The sequence below is a fragment of the Mastigoproctus giganteus genome, chromosome 3, assembly GCF_048544385.1.
Source record: "Mastigoproctus giganteus isolate SK-2022 chromosome 3, ASM4854438v1, whole genome shotgun sequence".
In the NCBI taxonomy this organism is placed as follows: domain Eukaryota; kingdom Metazoa; phylum Arthropoda; class Arachnida; order Uropygi; family Thelyphonidae; genus Mastigoproctus; species Mastigoproctus giganteus.
Window position 1 is genome coordinate 215569868 of NC_143577.1, and position 25177 is coordinate 215595044.

At 36.4% G+C, this 25177-nt stretch overlaps 1 protein-coding gene across 3 annotated transcripts in view; it reads right to left on the bottom strand.

Moving 5' to 3' along the window:
- The window catches only part of Pp4-19C (protein phosphatase 19C), a 135382-nt gene that overhangs the window by 42691 nt on the left and 67514 nt on the right, over window positions 1–25177 (bottom strand). For all 3 annotated transcript variants that reach the window (XM_090370864.1, XM_090370866.1, XM_090370865.1), the window contains one exon: window positions 15717–15843. In XM_090370864.1, the coding sequence (XP_090226990.1) occupies window positions 15717–15843 (127 nt within the window). The remainder of the gene's footprint in view (window positions 1–15716; window positions 15844–25177) is intronic.

Below are 25177 nucleotides of genomic sequence, written 5' to 3' on the forward strand. Positions count from 1 at the left end.
TTTGCGATTTATACAGAGTGAGAAGCTGTTTGGAAGAAAAGTAACGCCGAGAGCGAAAGAGAAAACCAAGTTTTTTAGATGCAGAGGAAGCAATATTTGTAATGTGCTTGTGCCAAGAGAGATTAGAAGTCAGGGTAATCCCCAAAAGAGATATATCATTTTGCCTAGAAATCGGAGTGTCACTAAAGATAAGCATAGGAGTACAAGAATCCTTTTTGCGAGATATAAGACAAGACTGAGTTTTAGAAGGGTTGAAATCAACTAAGTTGTCTTTGCCCCACTGGAGAATTACCTGAAGATCGGCGTTTAAGGAATTGGTAGCAGATTTTCGAGAAGTTGAAGCTGATTGAGCAGGACAAGGTTTCCCAAAATGGAAAGTTGAATGCAATGTGCTATCATCGCCAAAACTATGGATAGGATTTCCAGTCAGTGGAAGAAGGTCATTAATATACAGGAGGAAAAGAGTGGGGGAAAGAACTGAACCTTAGGGGACACCAGCATTAGTGGAGAAGTTAGAAGACAGAGAGCCATCTACCATCACCCTCAGTGAGCGATCAGAGAGAAAACTGGATAACCAATTACTAAAAACAGTTGGCAAACCATAAGATGGAAGCTTGTTTAGAAGACCTTTATGCCAAACACGATCAAAAGCCTTTGAGATGTCAAAAGCAACTACTTGTGTTTCACCGAACCTTTCCATTGAATTAGTCCATAAATGGGTAACATAAGCCAGAATATCTCCAGTGGATCGACACTGACGGAATCCATACTGGTGATCGTTGATCAGACGGAAGGTTTCTAGTTGGTTTAAGAGTTGGCGGTTAATTGATTTCTCCATTACTTTAGAAAGAGTAGAAGTAATTGCAATGGGACGATAATTGGATGGGAGGGAATTGTCACCCTTTTTAGGAACTGGCTGGATATGAGCAAATTTCCAAGCAGAAGGAAAAACACCTTTGGAATAAGAAAGTGAAAAAAGGCGGCAAAGAATAGGAGTAAGTTCAGGAGCACAGGTTTTGAGAACAAGTGGAGAAATACCATCAGGACCTGGAGCTTTCTTAGCATCAAGATTCATCAAAATCCTTCTGATATCCTTTTGACGGAAGACCACAGGAGGCATTGAATGGAGCGTGTTGGAATGGTGGGAGGTGTTTTACCAAGATCATTAATACATGAACTGGAAGAAAAATGGGATGCTAGAAGGTCAGCTTTATCCTTGGCTGAAGTGGCAACAGAACCATCTGGTTTGGACAGAGGTGGGAGCAGAGATGGGCAAAAGTAGCGGCCAATAGCTTTGACAAGAGACCAGAATGCTCGGCTACCATTATGGCAAGAAGCAAGTTTTCTACTCTTAGCCTGTTCAAACTCTAGTTTAGACTGGTTAATAACTGCTTTACAACTGTTGCGAGCTTTGGTGTAGGCAGAAAATGAAACTGAAGAATTAGAAACAAGCCAATTACGATATGCAACATTCTTCTCTTGGACAGCCTTAGCACATTTATTGGAAAACCAAGTTTTAGATAAAAGACGAGATTTTAAAGTGGAGTGTCGGATAAAGGATTCCATTCCTGCAAGTATAATTTCACTGACACGATCTGAGCAAACGTTGACGTCAGAAGTTTTGAAACAGTAATCCGACCAAGGAAAAGAAGTCTTGCAGGTCATCCCATTTTGCATTCTTGTAATGCCAAACAACACATGGTTGGGAATAGCCATGAGATAAAGGTTCCATTGGAGAAGAGACAATCACCAAGTTGTGATCTGAAGTGCCTAAAGGACCTCTCACTTCGACCGTGTACTTAGAAGGGTTGTTTGTGAGAAAAAGATCAAGCGTATTGGCTGTATGATTAGGATTGTCCGGTATTCTTGTAGGTAAATGAACAATCTGTGCAAGGTCATTAGTAATTGCAAAAGCCTCAGCATCTCGACCTGCTGGGTCGGTGTGACTAGAAATCGGAAGCCAGCTGGAGTTGTGAACATTAAAATCACCAAGGAAAATTACTTCACTGTTAGGAAAGTTGGACTGGAGAAAGTCAAGTTGCAAAGAGAGGAAGTCAAAGAGCTCCAAGTGATTATTGGAGTTGTGAGAACGGTAGAGACAACAGATGAATTTGACACAATGAGGTAGAGAGATTTTAAGCCAGAGAAGATCAAAGAGAGGAGATTCCAAATTGTCAAGTCTCTAACAGGGAATATCAGAACGGACATATGCACAAGTACCACCTTTGAGGCGAAAGGAATCATACAGCAAATAATTTGGGCATCTGATATGAGCAGTAGATGAATCAACCGATATCTGAGATTCTGTCAGAAAAAGTACATGGGGTTTGGCAGACTGCAAGTGGAAACGGACATTGTTGAGATTAGAATTGAGACCACGTATATTTGTGAAATGAATTAGGAAGTCCTTGGGAGGTTTAGACCTTTTCGCAGATAAGCTTGCTCTATTAGTTTGACAATTCATGGTGTATTCAATAGTAAGAAAAAGTAGGTGGGACATGCTGTATGAAGTAATGAAATTTTTGGATATGGCGTACATGTGGTAAGAATATACCCAGATCCTTGACATAACGTGGCCTCGACAATGCTCCCCGCATACACACTACTCGGACTCGCTCCAGTCACTACCTGGCAGAGTAGAGGCAGCAAGATTATACACTAGCTGATCCGGAAGCTTCCTAGAGAGTTACCAATAGGTTCAGTTCGGTGTACTAACTAGCGGCCGGCCTGCGAACACCGTTTTAGAGCTGTACCCTTGAAATGTAAGGAATATTGGATCTCGCCACGACGTTCATCATAACCTCAAACGTCATCAATCATACTGCATGACGGAAGAGATAGGGAAAGGTTGACCGGAACTTAGCTCTAGAGACTAAACATGGGTTCCACCATTTCAAGTGTCCAATAAGCAAAGTGGTGGTATTTCACTGGTTGATGAGAGTCATCTACCACCTAGTACTGCCTGGTAACATAGAGGGGCGGCGTTCCTCCATGTGGTGTGGGCGCCACACCTCGACCCCTGCTTACGTTGGTTCACACCTGGGTGGTCACCCACCATGTACTTGCGCATGGAGGTTATACCCAGGATTACTAACAGTCCCACCATCGTGAAGGTGCAAGCAGAGGATTTGGCTGTCACAGACCGTCCGGACTTCGCCGAAATTGGATCCACTTGACTTGAGTGTCACCCGAATATCAGTTCCATCAGCGTTTTAGACTCCCAGATAGCAAGTACAGCTTGTCTGGCATATCTGTGAGAATGTCTGTGACAACCTCAAGGACCTCTTGTATATCAATGACCTTCTTCCATTGACTGGAAATCCTATCCATAGTTTTGCCGATGATAGCACATTGCATTCAACTTTCCATTTTGAGAATCAGCTTCAATCAGCTTCAAGTTCTCGAAAATCTGCTGCCAATTCCTTAAATGCCGATCTTGAGGTAATTCTGCAGTGGGGCAAAGACAACTTAGTTGATTTCAACCATTCTAAAACTCAATCTTGTCTTATATCTCGCAAAAAGGATTCGTCTGCTCCTATGCTTATCTTTAGTGACACTCCGATTTCTAGGCAAAACGATATATCTCTTTTGGGGATTACCCTGACTTCTAATCTCTCTTGGCACAAGCACATTACAAATATTGCTTTCTCTGCATCTAAAAAACTTGGTTTTCTCTTTCGCTCTAGGCGTTACTTTTCTCCCAAATAGCTGCTCACTCTGTATAAATCGCAAATCCACCCTGCCATGGAATATTGTTCCCACATCTGGGGTGGTGCCCCCAAAACCTCTCTCCGGCTTCTTGATTCCATTCAGAAGAGGGCAGTTAGGTTAATTAATGATTCATCTCTAACAGAGTCTCTCCACTCACTTTCTCATAGACGCACTGTTTCTGCTGCATGCCTCTTCTTCAGATACTTCCATGGGCACTGTTCTTCTGAATTGGCTTCTATAATTCCCGCTCTCTCTTTCAAAACAGTCCGAACACGTGCCGCCACCAGCCAACATCCATTTACTGTCCAACTTCAAACCCACAGAACCAACTTTTCATCTTCCTCATTTATTCATTTAACTGCCGTTTTCTGGAACAACCTTCCTTCATACGTATTTCCTGAAAATTACAATCTACAGAAGTTCAAGTCCAATATCAACAAATATCTTCTTTCGTCTTCTCAACCTCCAACCCAAGCACGGTAGTAAGTACTATAGGTTATAATACCTCTCATGTTTGGGGTTCTCATAAAAAAAAAAACAAAAAAAACTGGGATATCTCTTCAAATGAAGGAGATACTGAAATACCAGAAAATATTGAAGTGCTTCAAGACTGGATGGCAGAAGAAAACACTGATGAGCAATTTGAAAAGACCGAAGAACCAGAGATTGAAGCGACTGAAACAAACAAAATTATTGAATGGACTGAATACAAAGGACGGCAAAAAAGATTTGATTTCACGTGAAAATCAGGACTGCAAATAGACATATCAAGAAATATTACTCATCTTGAGGCATTTTCATTATTTTTTGATGAAGAAGTCATAAATCTCATTGGAACAGAAACAAACAGATGTGCTGAACAGAAAATTCAGAGTACCCGTGGTTTGCAGTACAGTCATCTAAAAAAGTGGGTTCCAACAACTGCTGATGAGATAAGAAAGTTTTTCGGGCTTCTTATGTGGATGGGACTAGTAAGATTGGGCAGTATTGCATCTTACTGGTCAACCAAACCTATCTATAAAAATAACTTAGTAACAAAAATTATGTCTCGCAACAGATTTGAATTGTTACGCCCCATTCACTCTTCAGACAATGAAACCACCATTCCAGGGGACAGACTCAGTAAGATACAACACCCGACAGATGTTTTGCAGCTCAAATATCAGAAAATATTTTCCCCCAGCCATGATTACGTCACTGACAAAACTCTTATTCCTTGGAGGGGCAGGCTGATATTCCGACAATATATATCAAATAAAGTGCACAGATATGGAATCAAGCTGTTCAAGTTACATTCCACTGAAGGATATACCTGGTCAAGTAAAATTTATTCAGGTAAATCTGAAAATTATAGAAAATCCATAGATTTAGTTAAAAAGGTCTGCGAAGAATTATTGCATCTTGTATGTACACAATTTTTATATAAGCTACCATCAAAAAACTCATGTTGCTGGTATGCTACGAGCGAGTAAAAAATTTATGCCAAACAAAGTCATGTTCTCAAAGCTAAATAAAGGGGAGATGATCGCCACGGAAGAAAAAAATGGAAATATTGTTCTAAAGTGGCGAGATGCTCAAGATGTGAGACTACTGACAACAAAGAAAGCCCCAGAAATGGTTGATGGACCCTCCACCAGTAAAGGAAGATGAAAAGAAGCAGAAAAAAAAAAAAAAAACCCACTTCCCATTCTAGCATATAATAAAGGAAAAGCAGGCATTGATCCATCGGACCAAATGGATTCATATGCCACAACACTAAGAAAGGGGATAAAGTGTTATCGCAAAATAGCGACAGAATATATACTTGGTATATCACTTGTCAATGCACACGTGGTATACAAGAGTGCCACACGAAAAATATTAAGTAAGAAGCTTTTTGGGAAGAGACAGTTACTGATTTACTAAATATAGAATGGAAAGAGAAACATGAAAAGCCAAAATGTGGCAATACTCATATACTAAATATAAAATTCATGCAAACAACAAGAAAGTTAGAAGAATGTGCGTTTTTTGTTACGCAAAATTGAAAAAGTCTGAAGGAAGATCAGTTGCTAGCAGAAAGGGGAAAAGAATGTCTACGTATTGCCCAGACTATATTCGCCAGCCTTTCATGTGCTTAGGGTGTTTTGGACAACACCAAACATTATTTTGTAATTGTAAAAATCATATAATTCATCACATGTATCACCGGAGGACAAGCTTTTCAAAAATAATGTAAATTTCCAACAATTGTCAGTGCTATACAGCCGATGGAGCTCACACTGAAACAGGGGGTGTTGGCAATATACAATGGTGTTCAAAAAAAGTGCATCACCTAGGAATTTCACATTTCTAACCCTTTTCGCGATGGTATGTTACATTAATGACTAGCATCACAAACAGAAATATAAACAAAAGAACTATTTATAAATAACTAAGGCAAAGCTAAGTAATATTTGACAGGTGCTCTCAAAATATTCCAAAATGAGCATTTGCAACATTTATACAACAGTTTTGGTAAACACGATAATTATGGCTGAAATGGTATCAGAAGCCCTCAATTTGCATCAGTTCATCATTTTAAATGGAAAACAAAATGAAAAGTTAACCAGGTGCAAACTAATATTTAGTTGAACCGCCTCTAGCCCTGATGACAACAGCACATCGTCGACGCATTGACAAGATCAATTTCTGAAGATAATCAACTGATAGTTCGTGGTTCCAAACACGAATTATGACTTCTTGAAATTCACGAAGGGACTTTGGTTTCTTTCTGGCAACTGCAGATTCCACATGATGCCAACAATTCTTTATAGGACTCAGGTCTGGGCTGTTTCCTGGCCAGCTAGGAGTTGTAATGGACCATTCTTCCAACCATTTTTTTTTCACCTGTAACAAATGTAAACACATTACTGTTGAACCTCTAATGCAGAAATGAAGCTGAAGTAACTACAGAAGTGCCTACTTACACTTTTTGTCACCTCCGTAGCCAGGTGGGAAGTAGCAGCAGTACATAGCACACGCTTCTTGATTAGACCAGGGTTCGAGCCCGTCACCACCAAATACGGATGATGCAGAAAGGTCAGGGAATGACCACCGCATATCCCGGAGCAATATGGCCTTAGTTGCTAATGCTCCTAAAAACCAAGTAACAACAACACTTTTCGCCCAATGACAAGGAGCAGAGTCATCCTGAAAGATGCAGTTACTTGGCAGGTTGAAATGGTCTCTAATGGTTGGCAGCAATTTGCCTTCCAATATAGCCAAGTGTCCATTGGCATTTATGGAACCTTTTATAAACTGCAGGTGATATGAAATGCATCCCTATATCATTTCGCTGGTAGGGAATTTCATTGTAGACACCATACAGTCTGGATGGTATTCTTTACCATGTCTACAGCGAATTGTTTGTCCCCCATCAGAGCCATGCAGGTTGAATTTCTTCTCATCCGAGAAAATAACTGACTTCCACTGTTTGGGGGTCCATTTGACATGCTCCTTAGGACTGGCTACAAGTCCATTTTTGAAGAGGCATCTTCTGACTGTTACTGCACTTGCTACCACTCCTGTATGCTCTTCCTATTCTCTTTTCAGTTCAGACGAAGAAGCTTTTTAAGGCATAAGCGCTTCAAAACGCGGTCCTGCTTTAGCGTAGAGACGCGTTTGCATCCGATTCCTTTTTTTCCTATCAGCCGAACCAGTATTCCTGAGTTTGGAAAGAAATCTGCTCACTGTTGACTGATTACAAGACACTCTATAAGCAATATGATGGGAAGGACATCCTTCCTCACGTAAAGCAACAATTGCACTCTTTCTTTGTGGCATCAACTGCACGTGTCGCCATCCTAACACAAGCAAGGAATGACTGCAACTCTTGCAGAGCGTGCTTATATAACTGAAAGTAACAACTGATGCAATATTACACCATCACCTACGTGTATCAATCTTATCTAATGCAATCAGTAAGAAATATTGCCATATACTTACGTTTTTCGGATGACAATTACAATTTTAAGGGGTGATGCACTTTCTTTGAACACTAGTATATGTCCGACGTGGCAGTCAATGTGTTAAAGAAATTTTTCATTTGGTTAAATTCCTAATTGATGCTAATTTTATTACGTTTTGCGATAAAGTATATTAACAAATTTTTGGGTTACCAATGGGATCTATCAGAAATTTACCTTTCCACAACTGAATGTGTATATTTGAACCTTTGAACCCTTTTTTACCCCCAGTTAGATATTATGGGAGATACTTGGACGATGTTCTATGTATCACTAACACTAGTGCTATTCAGGATATCTTATATCTTACATTCATTTGATAACATTCACCCTAGACTGAGGGCCTCCGTAGCTGAGTGGTCAAGAGCAGGAGTGCAGTAACACAAGCTCTTTGATTAGACTGGGGTTCAAGCCGCTGACTGCTAAATACGGTTGAACTGCCAACCCGCACCGGATCAGTGTGGCAGGTCATGGTCCATTTTCCTCAACATGAATTGTTGAGAACGCTTCCGTCCTGCAGTGGATTGATAATGGCTGCTGCGTACCTTTTTACCCTAGACTGAATTTCACACTTGAAACAGAATCTGAAACAAAATCATTAATTTCTTAAATTTTACACTCACACATTACATTAATAGTATTCAATTTAATATCTATTGAAAACTGACAAATACAGGCACGTTCCTTCATTACAACCACTATCATCTGTTTGTGTACAAAAGATCTATTATAAGCATATAAGTATTCAAAATCAGATTTATCGTTACCAATGAAATCCAAACACTAACTGATAGATTTTTAAATAGAGGTTATCCTCTTTCTATCATTGACCAGATTAAAATACTAGCTAAAAATAAGCTTCAGTGAGAACTTTAGTCAATAGCAATAATGCCGAGAAGTACTTTATTTCCATTCAGTACATAGAACAATGGCACAAACAACCTAACAGACTTTTCAGGGATACGGAATTTAAAATCGTGCCTAGACCCATTCGAAAATTACATACCGAACTAAGCAATCGATCAATCCTTTCGTCATTTTCCACACAGATAAATGACATAGTATACAACATTTAATGTAGGGAATGTTTTTCGATACGGTGTATGATGAATGTGAGGGTGAAACAACATTTAGATTCATTATGTGCGACTAGGGCAGTTGCAATGGAATTAGCTTCTCATGCCGTCAACAAAAATCACACCTTTTATTTTACGAGACCAAAATACTTAGTATACAGCGGAACAACACTAAATTATTAATCACTGAAACTCTGGAAATCAAATTACACAAGAATTCCATTAATGTATGCCACCCATTTCTCATATTGGATTTATGATCATTTTCGTGCATGCACCAAGATATTAAATAATCTCAAATTTTTTAGAAATTCCCACTAACTTACTTCGTGTTATTTCTATCCTCTGACCAAGACAGACTGTCAAAAAGTCCCGGTCCACTCTAGGAAGGAAGTTGTTCAAAATTGATTTAAATTATTTTAACTTTTATAAGCCGTAATCATTTTAATAATTTCATTATTAGACATAATGTCTTCTGGCACTTAGAGTTGTTATTATTTTGGTTTTTAGGAGCATTAGCAACTAAGGCCATATTCCTCCGGGGATATGTGGTGGTCATTCCCTGACTTTCCGCATCCTTCGTATTTGGTGGTCACGGGCTCAAACCCTGGTCTAATCAAGAAGCGTGCGCTACGCACTGCTGCTCCTGCCCACCGGGCTACAGAGGCACCCTTAGAGTTGTGTGTTGGTGGTTAGGTTGGGGGACCTTAGCTATCAATCGCGGATCGATAGCTAAGGACCATTCATATGTCTTTGAGGGAAGGAAGCCATTAAGAAATAATTTTATGTCTGATTGAATTCAGGAGTGTGTTGTGTTAAAGTATTCTTCAAAAAAAGCATTGAGGTAAATTCCTCTTTTATGTATATACATTCTTGTACAAGTGACACATTTTTCTTAACATATAAGGCTAAAAATTCTTTCATATACAGAAGAATGCTTTTTTTTATATGTGAAAATGATAACTGTGCACGCACACACACACACACGCACGCACGCACAGAGAGAGAGAGAGAGAGATTACTAAAACAAATGGCTGTAAGTCACATTTAAGTCATATATTAATTTTTATAACTATTTCTACAGTTACAAAAATTTATTTAATTTTATGATTTTAATAAGATACTGAGGTTCCAAGTAGCAACATAAATTTTTATAATACATTTTAACAATAAAATAAATTTAAGCTACAGATGATAAGAAGGCTGGACTTGCTTTCATTGAACAAGCATAGCAATATTAATTGACAAATGTGAAGAATTTTTATTATCTTTTTTATCTAAATTAGACAAGGCTATTGGTGGAGCATTTAACTGCATTTATCTTCTTTTCATTCTTATTTTATTACATTCTTCTTCCTTGATCTAAAACATACAGCGAAACCTCGTTAATTCAAAGTTGAAGGGAACAAAACACATCAATTTTGGAACATGTCAATGTCAATCAATCAAAAGAAATTTTTAATCACTCATTAACACAGTGCAGAAATTTTGTAATTCTTATTTAACATGAATATATGGTTAATGGGTTGATTTAGCCAATATGAGAAAGAAGATAAAAATCGTGCTGTGAAGAAATTCAATAAATTTCTTGAATGTGATAATAAGATTACTACATTTTGTTTTTTATGCCATTATACAGTTCAATGCATAGAAGCAATGTGCTGTTTTGTTTATTATGTATAATTGTACATATCTGAGAGAGATAGAGAATCCATATTAAGGAGAGGAGACATTTCTCTCTCTTTTTTTTGTTATCACTCTTAGCAAACTTCATTAAGCATGAATTGATCTTACTATGCAAGGTGGTGATCAGTTTGTGTCACTTTAAAACAGTTGAGAGTGGCAGAGAGTAAAAGGTACCCAGTGTCTGAGTACAGCTGAAAAATATGTTTGATTACAGTTGCAAAATTTTACATATATATACAGTCCGTTCCGGTTATTTGGGACACATCGGGATTAGTGCATTTTGGCCAGATTAAGCGGCTGCCCCAATTATTCAAAGTTTCACGTAAATAGTTAAAAATGCAATGTACCCCCCCCCCCCTTTTTACAATTGGTTCACTGTACAATCAAATCACATTACAACGAGCTGAACATAGTAAAGTACCGCTCACTATACTATGTGCAGTAAGCACCTGTCATTGTGATCACATTTGTGAATTGAATTTTAATTCTATTAAACAGCGATTCTAATTAGTGAAAATAGGAGGAATATTATCCACAGGCTATAAAAGCAAAGATATATTAAGCACAAATTTACCCTTTATTACCTTACCAATTAAAAAATACGTGAAAATCGGAAGAATATACGTGATAATCGGAATAATTAATATGTACTGTAATATGTACATATGAAAACAATACGTGCAAGTGAGAACCGAGTAACGAGTTACAAAGCTTTAAAAATACGAATGAAGAGAAGATCGGAAAATTAATTTTTTTTATATGATTGAAGATTTCATGGAAGTGTAAACACATTTCATCATAATAACCCACAGAATTCCAGCTGTCTGCACTATCGCAAATTCAGTAAGATAGAGTTTACTGTCCATTTATGATAGATTTCACTAACAGAAAAGCACAATAAACAGGTGACTGCTAATCGTTTTTATTGTTTTATGGTTGTGACCTCCAGAATTTCGACCAAACCACGTGGTACTGTCGGAGACAATCGTATGGTAATCTCCAGTGCTGTGGTCTTCTGCCCCGATTAAACGGCATGCTGTCCCAATTAAGTGAAGTAAAACCTATTTTCTCGATTGCTTTCTGTTTTTTTTAAGATTTGCCCCAAATAAACGGCTGCCCCGATTAACCAGAGTCCACTGTATATATATATACATATATATATATATATATATATATATATATATATATATATAAAAGACTTTTTAATCTAATAATTTAATTTTTCCCATTATAATACAAGTATATAATGTAAGAAAGATGCATTCACTCCCATATTCCCTTGAATAAAAATCAGTAAAGTATATTTTTATATCCCTTTCTGGTTTGTTAATGGCAAGGTATAGAGGAAAGGATTATTTCCCCCATGTGCTGTTGTATTAAAATCAGAAACTGTGATTCACTTAAGTTGTCATATCTCCATTTAAATGATCTATTGTATTCTTTTTTATATACCATTCTGATTTTAATCCAAGGATAAAGAAAGGGGCAGAGTATTTCCCTATACTCCATCACACACACACACACACACAGTTAGCTCATTATGTATTTGAAGTAACTCCAACCGCAGGCTTCAGTTCTACAACAATGATGTAAGGTGCATTCATCCAGGTGCCTCCGTAGCCAGGTGGGCAGGAGCAGCAGTGTGTAGCACACATTTCTTGATCAGACTGGGGTTCGAGCCTGTGACCACCAAATACGGAGGATGCAGAAAGGTCAGGGAATGACCACCGCATATCCCTGGAGCAATATGGCCTTAGTTGCTAATGCTCCTAAAAACCAAATAACAAACAACGAGCATTGATCCAGCTAAAGCAAGTATACCATAACTTAACTTATGCATACAAAAAAAATTTAAATCCACATAACCAAAGCTCTAATCAAACATATTTTTAAAGCTCTACATACCCACATTGTGCTCTTGCTCAGCTGCTCTATGAATAGCATATGTAGCTGTAATTAGCAAGGGTAATTAATCATTGTGTTAAAAAGTGTACTAAATGAGTGACAGTGTTAGAAGAGAGAAGTGTCGACCCCCCCCCCTTTTTTTGCACAAAGTATTAAACAGTGAATAATATACCAAAATATGAATACGCTCTTTTTTCATGCAATTACACATAATAAATAACACAGCATGTCCGGTTTGTATGCATTGAGCTGCATGACTATTATGGTGGCAAAAATAAAACTCAGCAGTTTGTTATTACATGCAAGAAAATGAAAATGTTTTCATATTACTCACTGTGAATTCCTTAAGAAGAAATTAAAATTTTTTTTTTTAAATTCTGCAATAGGAAAGTATTTTTTCCCTGCCGTGAAGTGGCTTTATTGTTATTGTCTTCAAATTGAACACTTGAAAATATATATTATACTTGTATTGGGAAATTTCATGTTTTGTATCTTTTTTTTTTTTTTTTCTTTTTTAATCTTCAGTTTTTTTTCTTTCTTTCTGTCCCCCTGCAGTGTAAACAAATTGGATTACATGTGCACCTGTAATACAAGTGACAATTATGTGAATTCTCTGTGATTTTGAATTAGGGAAGTGAATAGAAATACAAATTTTAAAGATGCCATATACTGCATTAACAATACTAAATGTTGCAAGACACTAGCAAGTTTTCATTATTACAATGTCTGTTTGTAGGGTTTTGGCAGTCTTTGTGAATTATACAAACTATTCACAAGTTGCTGGACCAAATTCAGACTTAAAATTTCATTGTAAATGTAGATTTTATTTCAAATAATCCATACTAAAATACACATAAAACCATATATTGTTGGTGGGGGAACAGTGTAAACTTTGAAACACATTGCATTTCAAATAATTCAATATCTACTTAACAAGAACGTACTGTATTTTCTTTAAGGCAGATCCTTGCAATGTGAGCAGCATGTTCATCAGCTTTAGGCACTTAATTATGTCCATTTCATTTCTAAGTGATTGCTTCCCTTTGTTATTTATTATTTTTTTTATTGAGAATCTTAGAGGCAATACTCTCTTTTGTCAACCACAAGAAATGCAGTAGATTCTGACAACTATAAAAAATAACACAGAATACTCTAAAACAGGGGTGGGCAACCTCCGGCTCACGAACGTGCACAATCTGGTCTGTAGTCATTTTAAAAAGATATAGAATAAATGGCCTGTCATTTATTATATATATTTTTGAATTAATGGAATTTCTGACGTAAGTTTAGAAAATACTCTGCACATTGCTACGACAAATACTGATCCACAAATTGATTCACTCATAAAAATAAACAGTATCGAATCTCTCATTAAATGTTATAAAAATAAAATATTGCAATTTTTGTTACTGGAATTTATTTGTATTCTGTTAGGATAAATGTATTTTTATCTTGAATTTGTATTTCGTTTTTCTTATTAATAAAATTAATTATATGTACATGTATGTATAAATATTACAATAAATAACATAAAACATATGACAATTTTTTCATTATACACCATTTTAATAATCCTAAAAATCATGGAAAGATAAAAAAAATTTGGCCCACATGTACCTCACAGACATTTTATTGGCCCGCCATTTATAAGGGTTGCCCACCCCTGTTCTAAAAGAATAACACAAAAATGTGGGCAACAAGAATGCTGTTGAGGATGCAACTACTATGACTGATCACTGATGTAGTTTAGCACATTGGAGTAACGCGGCAATACTATTTAACAGGGGTGGGCAAAATCCGGCTCATGGTCATTTTCAAAATATATATAATAAATGGCCGGCCGAAGAAAGTGAAATTTTGGTTATCTCAATACAAATTTTATAAAAATTTAAACTGAGAAGAATTTCCACAGTTGAAAAGAGCGTGAAACGATAATGCAAAGAAAATTCTGTTATTATTTGGAAGCACATACAGATGTGAACAATTTTTTTTCAAAAATTACATTTATAAAATCCAAGTACAGGTTCCAAATTTCTGATGTAAATTTCGAAAATGCCCTGTGCATTGCTATGACAAATATCGATCCAGATAGCAATTCACTGATAAAAAAACATAAACAGTATCGAATCTCTCATTAAATATTACAAAAATAAAATATTGCAATTTTATCTTGAATTTTTATTTCATTTTTTTTATTAATAAAATTAATTATATGTACAGGTATGTATAAATATTATAATAAATAACAAAGCTGTTTATGACAATTTTTTCATTATACACCATATTAAAAATCCTAAAAATCGTGGAAAGTTAAAAAAACATTTGGCCCGCGTGTACCTCACTGACATTTTATTTGGTCTGCTATTTAAAAAGGTTGCCCACTCCTGCTATATAACATTTCCAAGGGAAATAATGTAACATTGGAAAGGCAGCAACATTAATCAAGACTTAGATGTAGTTTTTGAACAATGTAACTTTGAAACAATGTTAACCAAGTAATATGTTTACACTTATACCTTTTTTACATTGAAAAAGGTACAGTAAACACTCAATTTTATGGACTAATAGATAAAGGGGGTATTTGTTAAAATCAAAAGTTATTTTTCAAGATCATGTGCACACCATATAAGTGAAAATTTAAACAATTTGCATATGTATGTATTAAAAAACACTAAAAAAAAGTTAAAACAATAAAAAACATGCTTTTATTTATGTTGACTTTAATAGTTGATACATAGAAAATAATAAGTAGAAGAAAATTTACTGCGACTCTGGTGGTACTCTGGTAACAGTCATATTTTTTTCACCCTTTAAATCAAGCATTTACCCTATAAGCATAACAAGTATGTCTCTCTCTCTCTCTTCACCATCACCTCCCAAAATATTTTTTTTGGAAAAATTTTAATCACGTTTATATAAGCCACCACTAAGGAAGGTTTTCAAACAAGGAAGACATGTGTTTTTATTTCATTTATGCCTTCCTTTCCTTCTCCTAAATACACCATCTTTTGTTTCACATAAAAATTACTTTTTCATTTGCTTTAATGCTCTTCACAATTGTTTTTTAATAAGTCCTCAAAATCCAATTACACTTCATCATCAGTGGATTCTGCCCAGCCGTTAGCAGTAACATAAATAGTCTGTCTTTCAATAAAAATGCTGGAGCATTCTTGATAAATAATATATTTTAGACAAAACCTACTAAGGAAGTAACAACAGACAGTTTTGTTTCTGCAAATATCTGAATAGTCAAATAATAATTTACTTTGGACTGAAAAGTTTTCGCCAAAATTCAATATCAAGAATTTTCTAAAAGTGCCCTATCAAAGAAGGGAAAAAAATTTTTGCTTACCTTCAGGATCTGACCATAAGAGATCACACATAGGACCATCATGTGGAACTTCTTGTTTTCTATCTATTGTCCTGATTTGATCTAAAGTTTGGATGGATGGTGACAGACCACCATGAACACAGAAAATCTAGTAAACAAATTTTTACATTAAAACCTATTATAAAATAACTTTTCAACTAATAACAATTTGTATTTTCATGATTAACAGGCTGAAAGGTAAAGTTACATACTTAAAAATATAGCTACACATGACCACCTTTAATGCTTGTGGACTAAACCATTTCCAAAAAAATTAGTAAAACCATTAAACAGTTAAATAAATTTGCACTATTTAAAGTGGCAGTCATCACAAATTTCATTCTAGGTTTGGAGTACATTTTGATGCAGTAGCTTTGTTTCCAATGTATAGATACAAGACAATGAATGTGAGCAAGGTTGATCACTTCCTTCATCTTCATTCATCTTAAACTGAAAAATAAATTATATTACTAGTAAATAAGCACAATATGTGAATGGAAGCATCATAATGAAAAACAAAAAGAACTGAATGGCACAATAAAATGAAACCGCAATATGCAATAACCTGCAAACACAAAAAATATGGTTCGTGGGTATGTGGTCACATTACATTATAAGTTAATCACTTTAACTGATTATAGGCATGGAAATAATTATTTGTGATAATCCTATAAAAAATACAATTACTTAAATATAAATAAATAAATTCTTCCTTATTACAGGACAAGTAAAATATGGCTTACTTGTTTGTTAGTATTTCATTTTAGATCTAGAATTAATTTTGCTGTGTAACAAGACCTCACTTTATTGATCTTTAGAAGGCAAGCATGTGCGACGTGCTTTACATATTTCTTTTTTTTTTTTGGGGGAGGGGACAAAAAAGTTGAAAATGGTGCACTTTATAATTTTATTCTGGCACTTTACTGGATAATAAGAACACATAATACCTTTGGTAACAGCAGTTGTTATTCAAAAACATTTTCCGACTACCATACTCTCCAATGCAAAGTGACACAGAGTGAGAAAAATCAGAGCCAAAACAAAAACTTGACAGAAAATCAACACAGGAGTGGATGCCCATGCATGTTAATGCACCGGGTATCCACTCTTGTGTTTCTATGGCTATACTTCTCCCACTAAAAATAATTAATGATGCAGTATTATATTCAGAATAAAACCGAATATGATATCAGATAATACCAAAATTTACATTGATTTAATTCTATTTTATTTTTAAGGCTTTTCTTTCTTTCTTTTCTTTTTCTTTTTGGTTTAGTAAATATACCAGCAGGCATACTAGAAGGTTAATGGAAGTACACCTGAAGAAAACGTTTTTGACATATCATGGTCTAAATTTTAAAAATATGGGACTCAATTTTCAAGTAAAAATTTAGAACTGCAAACATTATTATTATTGTTATTATTTGGTTTGTAGGAGCATTAACAACTAAGGCCATATTGCTCTGGGGATATGCGGTGGTCATTCCCTGACCTTTCCGCATCCTCCGTATTTGGTGGTCACGGGCTCGAACCCCAGCTAATCAAGAATTTGTGCTACGCACTGTGCTGCTCCTGCCCACCTGGCTACGGAGGTACCAACTGCAAACACAAATAATAAATTAACATAATATTGACATTAGAACTCAATAATGTCAATATTTTTGACCACATGGAATTCCTATCTATAAAATGAAAAATTTTGATTTATTTTTTAAATATTCATAATCACTTTTATTGCTGACTATGAGGTAGGAAAATATGCTGATTCAAACAAGCTAGAGGGATTTACAGATGGTAAGATCAAAAGCAAAAAAATATATATATAAATAAATAAAATAATTTTTTTGGTAAAAGTGAGTATTGTTCATTTATAAGAGATGTTGGGAACAACTGGTCCAAATCCAGATGATATTCATTAGAGAGCACAACAGCAGAACATATCAGTGTGTAATCAAAATTTGACGATTCTCAATACGTAAATTAGAGACTGAGTGACACTCTGGTAGGCAGACTTGGAATGGAATCATCCAATGATTTAGTTAATTTCACAGGAATGGTTTCTGGATAAACATGTGCTTGGAGAGACCCTGACCAGTATCTTAGGAAGTCTGACTTCTTAAGAATGGAATCATCCAGTGAATAATGGTTGGTTCACTGATGGTTGAGTTTGCTATCCAAGAGAGAAGAGATCAGACTTATAATCCCAACAGACAAAAAATGGCTGTAATCTTCTCAGAGAGTTGATATCAGGGTATATGGCAGGTAGGTCCATCTCGGCATGGACTCAGATATAAATACTCAGATATCATTGACTGCAAAGCAGATTTTGAAATAAAAGAGTAGATAAGATACACCCAATTATACTCTGAAAGGGGATGTAAAATAGCAGTAAGTAGTTTGGAACAGTGGCTGATTGTTATTTGGAGCATTAGCAACTAAGGCCATATTGCTTGTTGCGGTGGTCATTCCCTGACCTTTCCGCCTGCTCCGTATTTGGTGGTGACGGACTCGAACCCCGGTCTAATCAAGAAGTGTGTGCTACGCACTGCTGCTCCTTCCCACCTGGCTACGGATGCGCACATTGGAACAGTGGCAGAAAACAGTGGTTGAAGCTATCTGTATGCCTAGAGTGTTGACTGATTGGAGGAACATATACTGAGAGGATTTTGACATGAATGGGAATAGGAGATACCAGTAAAGTGAGGGAAGGTTTTGGAGGAAATTTACTTCAAGGCCAAAATAAGAAATGTAGAAGAGAAAGTCTTGTAAGGACTTGGTGCTATGGATGAATGGGTGCTTCACTGGGAAGAGGCAAAGCCAAGAAGATATCATTGGCATAAGATCAAAACTGTGTGTGGCTACATATGAATGGGAATAAGCAGACCCTGTTTTCAGATACACACAAGCTGGTCTGGCACACAGATGTAGAAAAAAAATTTCTGCCAATCTCTTTGATTAACTCATAAATGGCATGGTAATATAAAAGAAAGCCCACAGCAGAAGTAAAAGTGCACAAATGATCACTGTGTCAAATGCAGCAGTGATATCCAGTGAAAAAAGAGTGAAGATGATATTTACACTCTTGGAGACTAACAGAAGCAAACATGTTTTAGTTAATTTCACAGGAATGGTTTCTGGATAAACATGTGCTCGGAGAGACTCTGACCAGTATCTTAGGAAGTCTGACTTCTTAAGATACTGGTCAGGATTACGCCTCTCAATATTAATAAATTAAAATGTGTAACCCACAAAATGTTTTTTAAAAAAGTAACTAAACAGAAAAATACAACTTTAATATAAATAAAATATTAAAACATAAGAAAATGTCTCCTATACATACTGTAGTCACCAGGTCCAAGTAATCTACAATACCAGTGTCAGCTTAGGTTCAATTTTGTTACATTTTACACACCCCAGCATTGCTACTTGTACATTGGAATATATTTTGCATTCAATTAATGTTTATATACAAGGTGTGATCAAAAAAGTTCAGTGATTCACATTTTCATGAAATTACGGTGTCATATGAGTTGCAACATATCCCAAGTTTGGCAACTCATCCAGACACAGTAAAGCGTGAATCACCTGTTTATCTGCAGTTAGTCAGAATTAGCATACACTGAACAGAAAGTCATTTATGTGGGCTGTTTTCACATTTTAAAATGAGCGATCATACTGAACAGCGAATTTACATCAAATTTTGTTTCAAATTAGGGGAAAGTGCAACAGAAACACACAAAATGTTAAAAATGTTTTCTGGGTTTCTGATGCACTTTTGGAAAAGGTGGGTGCCACCTGAAGACTTTTCAGAGGTTCACAAAGTTTAAAAAGAACAGCTTGTCCATTGCAGATGATCCACCCTGGCCCCTCCCTTTCAACTTCTTCAAAAACCAATGATTCAATCATTTGCATTTTAATCTTATCAGGAGTGATCAGTGTTTAACTTTCTGCAAAGTTAAACTCTCTTATAGACCATGTCAATCAATTTTAAACAATTATGTGGGAATGTTCTATGTTTCAGCCCAGTTTGTGCCTCATATCTTCACTGATGATTAGTGAGTGGTGCATTTTCAAATGTCAGGCTCTTCATCAATGTACTGCTGACCCACAAGTTGTTTCCTCCATCATGACTGGTGGGGATTGGCTGTGATGTGGAAACAAAGACCCAGCCCATCTTCTCCATGATTCAACAACACAAGACAATCACAATCAAACTTGAAGATCATGTTTGTATTTTCTCATTCAAACCCAAGTTTTTTAACCAAGACCAAGAAAACCAAGTTTTTTAGATGCAGAGAAAGCAATATTTGTAATGTGCTTGTGCCAAGACAGATTAGAAGTCAGGGTAATCCCCAAAAGAGATATATCACCTTGCCTAGAAATCGGAGTGTCACCAAAGGTAAGCATAGGAACAGGAGAATCCTTTTTGAGAGATATAAGAAAAGACTGAGTTTTAGAAGGATTGAAATCAACTAAGTTGTCTTTGCCCCACTGGAGAATTATCTGGAGATCGGCATTTAAGGAATTGGTAGCAGATATTCGAGAAGTTGAAGCTGATTGAGCAGGGCAAGGTTTCTCAAAATGGAAAGTGGAATGCAATGTGCTATCATCGGCAAAACTATGGATAGGATTTCCAGTCAATGGAAGGTCATTAATATACAAGAGGAAAAGAGTGGGGGGAAAGAACTGAACCTTGGGGACACCAGCATTAGTGGAGAAGTTAGAAGACAGAGTCATCTACCATCACCCTCAATGAGCAATCAGAGAGAAAACTGGATAATCAATTACAAAAAACAGTTGGCAAACCATAAGATGGAAGCTTGTTTAGAAGATCTTTATGTCAAACACGATCGAAAGCCTTTGAGATGTCAAGAGCAACTGCTCGTGTTTCACCAAACTTTTCTATTGAATTTGTCCATAAATGGGTAACATAAGCCAGAATATCACCAGTAGATCGAATCCATACTGGCGATCTTTGATAAGATGGAAGGTTACTAGTAGGGCCTACAATACCAAGATTCCAGGATCCCGAATACCAGTCACTTTTTTCCAGTATTGATAAAAAAATACCGATTTTTTGGTACTAATTTAAAAAATAATTATCCATGATTTATTGACATAAAGGTTATAAAATCGGCAACAATAAATCATTAATACTGCTGAATTTGTAAATGAGGGATTGTTATACACAGTACAAATGCAACAGAAACCTGAAAACGTCATGAAACTGTAAGACATAAAATCTTACAAATATATTTCTGTTAGTAAGTATAGTGCGTGTGGAAGTAAAGCACTTAAGGAATAACGAAAACATCATTATGGAAATAATTTCATTAGTGGCAGTAGGCCTGGTAGTGAAATTTAGGAATATGGTGAACAATGGTATGGCAGGTGCAGAAGGGTTAAAATTAAAAGCTTCTGAACAATAGTTTAATCCCTCTATTACACCGCTACTTGATGGCACACTTAGTGCACTTTGGGAAAGGGTGTCGGTATGGAGCAGTTCAAAGGTATTGTGAACAAGTGATGTTGTTGTTGTTGTTGTTGTTATTTGGTTTTTAGGAGCATTAGCAACTAAGGCCATATTGCTCCGGGATATGCGGTGGTCATTTCCTGACCTTTCCGCATCCTCCGTATTTGGTGGTGATGGGCTCGAACCCCGGTCTAATCAAGAAACATGTGCTACGCACTGCTGCTCCTTCCCACCTGGCTACGGAGGCGCCAATGTGAACAAGTGATGTTGAGGTAAAAGATGAAATTGTTTCGTTGTGTGGGAAAAATATTCTGTTTTTCCCACCAAAGGAAGAAGAGTGAGCTTAAAGAATAACACTGTGATTTGGTCAGGTTTAAATTAGATAGAGGGAGATAGGTAAATGCGTGCAAACCCCTTTGGGCTTGGCACATAACCTTGCTTTTAAAAAAGTAGTACAAGGGACAATTGTAACTTGCAATCAATCCAATAAATAAATAAGGTGCTCACACCAAAAGAGGGGTTTGTGGTTGTTCCTGTGTTAGAAGCTAATCCAGAAGCTGAGTAACAAGCCAGTCAGATAGTGCCCTGGCTTCTACTACTGCTGTGGCACTATCTGACTGCCTTGTTACTCAGCTTCCGGATTAGCTTCTAGCACTGGTAATTTCCTTTAGTATTAACAGAGAACTGTTCTCAAAATCCCGAAATAAGACAGTACTGGAAGAGTTATACAGCAGAGATGAAGAGTTCAACTAAGGAGAGAGAGAGAGAGAGAGAGAGAGAGAGAGAGAGAGAGAGAGAGAGAGAGAGAGAGAGAGATCACCACACTTCATGGAAGGAACATGCACAAAGGAATCCCACTGTGAAAGAGAAGGAAGGTAAGGCCTCTGAACTGTGTAGTTTTGAAATGGTACTTAGATTAAGTGGGAGATTATTTTAGAGTAAGGTTGAAGTTGAAGAAACAAAAGAAATAAGGAAATGTTTCGTACTAAGTTGGTTTTGAAGTTATAAAGAAAATTGATATTGCCAAATTAAGAGAGATTACACAGAATTGTTAGCATTAAGTTAGCGACTTATGGATTGCTGTCGTGAAGAGAAATATGAGGAAGTGATTAAGATTGAATTAGTTTAGTGTTTGAAGCTGTAGAGAGAGAGAGTTGAAACTGTTAATTGAGAAAAATTTATGGAAATGGTAGCATGTATTAACAGATTAAATGAGAAAAATGAATAGATCAGATGTAAATGAACAACAGCTATGTACTGTAAGTAGATTTGTATGATAAATGACTTTTGTTTTATATTTGTGCCATTGCTCTTGAGAAACTGACAGCTCATATAATATATATATATATATATATATATACAAGTGTGTGTGTGTGGGGGGGGGGGGGAGAATATCCCTCAGCTCCTGGAAATTCTCATTTTTTAACGCAGTCAAGTAGCTTGTGGGGCTCAGTGCTTGATGGGAGCTACTGTACGAAAATCATAAGCAAATTTTCTAATCTTAGCCTCTTCAAAATCTAGTTTGCACTGATTAATAACTGCTTTACAATTGTTGAAAGCTTTGGTGTAGGCAGAAAATGAAACTGAAGATTTGGAAACACGCCAATTACGATATGCAACGTTCTTCTCTTGAACAGTCTTAGCACATTTATTGGAAAACCAAGGTTTAGATAAATGATGAGATTTTAAAGTGGAGTGTGGGATAAAGGATTCCATCCCTACAAGAATAATTTCACTGACATGATCTGAGCAAACGCTCACATCAGAAGTTTTGAAACAGTAATCCGACTAAGGAAAAGAAGAAAAGAAATCTCGCAGGTCATCCCATTTTGCATTCTTGTAATGCCAAACAACTTGAGGTTGGGAATAGCCATGAATTAAAGGCTCCATTGGGGAAGAGACAATCACCAAGTTGTGATCTGAGGTGCTTAAATGACCTCTCACTTCGACTGTGTACTTAGAAGGGTTGTTTGCAAGAAAAAGATCAAGTGTGTTGGCTGTATGGTTAGGATTGTCTGGTATTCTTTTAGGTAAATGAACAATCTGTGCAAGGTCATTAGTAATTGCAAAAGCCTCAGCATCTCGACCAGCTGGAGTTGTGAACATTAAAATCACCAAGGAAAATTACCTCACTGTTAGGAGAGTTGGACTGGAGAAATTCAAGTTGCAAAGAGAGGAAGTCAAAGAGCTCCAAGTGATTAGTGGAGTTGGGAGAACAATAGAGACAATTAGAGACAGTAGAGTCATTAGTAATTGCAAAAGCCTCAGCGTCTCGACCAGCTGGAGTTGTGAACATTAAAATCACCAAGGAAAATTACCTCATTGCAAGAAGAGTTGGACTGGAGAAAGTCAAGTTACAAAGAGAGGAAGACAAAGGGCTCCAAGTAATTAGTGGAGTTGGGAGAACAGTAGAGACAACAGATGAATTTGACAGAATGAGGTAGAGATTTTAAGCCAGAGAAGATCAAAAAGAGGAGATTCCAAATTACCAAGTCTCTGACAGGGAATATTGGAACAGATATATGCACAAGTACCACCTTTGAGGCGAAAGGAATCATACAGCGAATAATTTGGGCAAGTGAGATGAACAGTAATTGAATCAACCAATAACTGAGATTCTGTCAGAAAAAGTTCATGGGGTTTGGCAGAATACAAGTGGAAATGGACATTGTTGAGATTAGAACTGAGACCACGTATATTTGAAAAATGAACTAGGAAGTGTTTGGGAGGTTTAGATCTTTTCGCAGATAAGCTTACTCTATTAGTTTCACAATTCATGGTGTATTCAATAGTAAGAAAAACTGGGGGGGGGGGCATGTATGAAGTAATGAAATTTTTAAATAAGAATATACACACGGTAAGAATGGGATCCGGAAAAGTTGCCCCCCACATTTCGCCCCCAGTAGATAATGAATAGGCTATAGAAATGTAAATAATACACCTAATTTTTTATTAATTCTAATTTATTTTGTTTTAATAGAATGAATCAATCAAAGGTAAAGGTAATCAAATCAAATGTAATCAATCATAGAATAAATGCACATTATTATTGTTTAAAACTGTATGCAGTTTTAAACAATAATAAGTTGTATGCAATGCCTCTAAGGTAATCAATCACATTACGATTTTGAAAATCTTGGATTCTAGCAGAAACTGCAGCATACTTCTTGTTCCATCAGAAAACCGCTCCTGGCTACGTGCCAATAACTGAAGATTGTTACTAGTGGAAAAGATAAGCATGCGACACGGGAGCAGTTTGTCCTGAGAATCATACATTAAAAACTGTTTAACAGATTTGATAATTGAGAACTATTAAGTGCTCGTTAATTCCTATACAGGCGGGCCTCGATTAACGCGATTAATTTGTCCCGCAAGCGCATCGCACAAAACGGAAACGCGTTCATCGAATATCATAACCAATAGGAAAAATTATAATTGGTCCTTGACCTGGAATGTCCATAAAGAATTTTAAAAATACCTTTTAAATAACTTTTTAACTGCATATAATGTAAAAGATAATGAAAATAATTATGGAATTAAATGTTTATTGCATAAAACAGCGGTTCTTAAACTGTGCACCGCGGAATATTTTAAATTTTCGAGGGAAACACAGCGATACTTGACATCTGTCGGACACTGCGCGAACTACTAGCTCGAGGTAGTTCACAGTTTCAGCATTTCTTATTAAGTTGTTTGGACCTAACTACTAAACGAAACTGTTAGGTATTTCTTTTGGTCTGGGTGCGCCTTGAAAAAATTACTGAGACATTAAAGGCTCCGTGAACCGAGAAACTTTGAGAACCTCTGACATAAAATACACAATGAAGAAATTACTGTTGCGGAAATATTTGAACAGTGTTGACTTTCTCTTTTCATCAATCAATTTCCGATAGCCAACAACAATCTTCTCTGGGCCCTGGCAAAATAAATATCGCAGAGAACATCAAACCTTTTGTTTGAGGTTCTATGC